General features: G+C 61.7%; 1 protein-coding gene across 1 annotated transcript; it reads right to left on the bottom strand.

Moving 5' to 3' along the window:
- Nucleotides 1-517, bottom strand: DQ04_24201000 (hypothetical protein; the record flags this gene model as incomplete). Its single annotated transcript, XM_009318218.1, has 1 exon — nucleotides 1-517. A coding segment is annotated over one exon (517 nt), but the record flags the coding sequence as incomplete, so codon positions are not given.
- Nucleotides 518-724: the final 207 nt, after the last annotated feature.

Genomic DNA, 724 nt, shown 5'->3' on the forward strand with positions numbered 1-724 from the left:
TTTTTGGGGATCTGACGGCCGCTTCGTTCGTATCCTTATCCGCGCTCTGGGCCTGTTCCGTGCCGGCCGAATGGTTCGCGATTGGGTCTATGGCCGCCTCCCCCTGTGAGGGTGGCTGGCTGCAAGCCCTCCGCTCGAAATGAAACAAATCTGTGGCGCTGGGCCTTCCCACGCCTTGCTCCGCGCACCGAGCGCAGTGTCGCTGGCATTTGGTGGCGGCGGCGGTGGCTTGGCGCGCCGCGGGTAGTTCACCTGGCGGGGTGGCCGGAAGACGCTTCAATAACGGCATCGCCGCCGAAGAATTGTCCTCTTCCAGGCGCACCTCCAACTCGCAGGGCGGTCCTATGGGCTCTTGGCTGTTGTGGGCCCCAATTTGTGGCCAGCTGCTTTTCACATTGGTGTGATGCTTCTTTTTCCGCATAATATGGTCTAAAGCCGTGGCCGGACTTGGTTTACCCCCTGCCCATCCGGAGGGCGTATCGAAAGGGACTTCCGCTGCGGGACCTTTTGTGAACATCAAAGGCCCTCGAGGCGCCCCCCTAAAACCCTCATCCAACAAACGTTTCCCCCGCAACCAAACACCTATAGCGGTAAGCCAGACCCTTTTCTTCCAGCGCCGGCCGCTCTGAACAGAGAGCGGGCCATGCCTCCACCCAAAGCCCCGAGGAAACCCAGGCGGCCCAGCATGGCAAGGGATGTGGTGCTGTTCGGCGAAGGGGGGGGG

This window comes from Trypanosoma grayi (assembly GCF_000691245.1).
Source record: "Trypanosoma grayi strain ANR4 Tgr_2420_V1, whole genome shotgun sequence".
NCBI classification, from domain to species: Eukaryota; Euglenozoa; class Kinetoplastea; order Trypanosomatida; family Trypanosomatidae; genus Trypanosoma; species Trypanosoma grayi.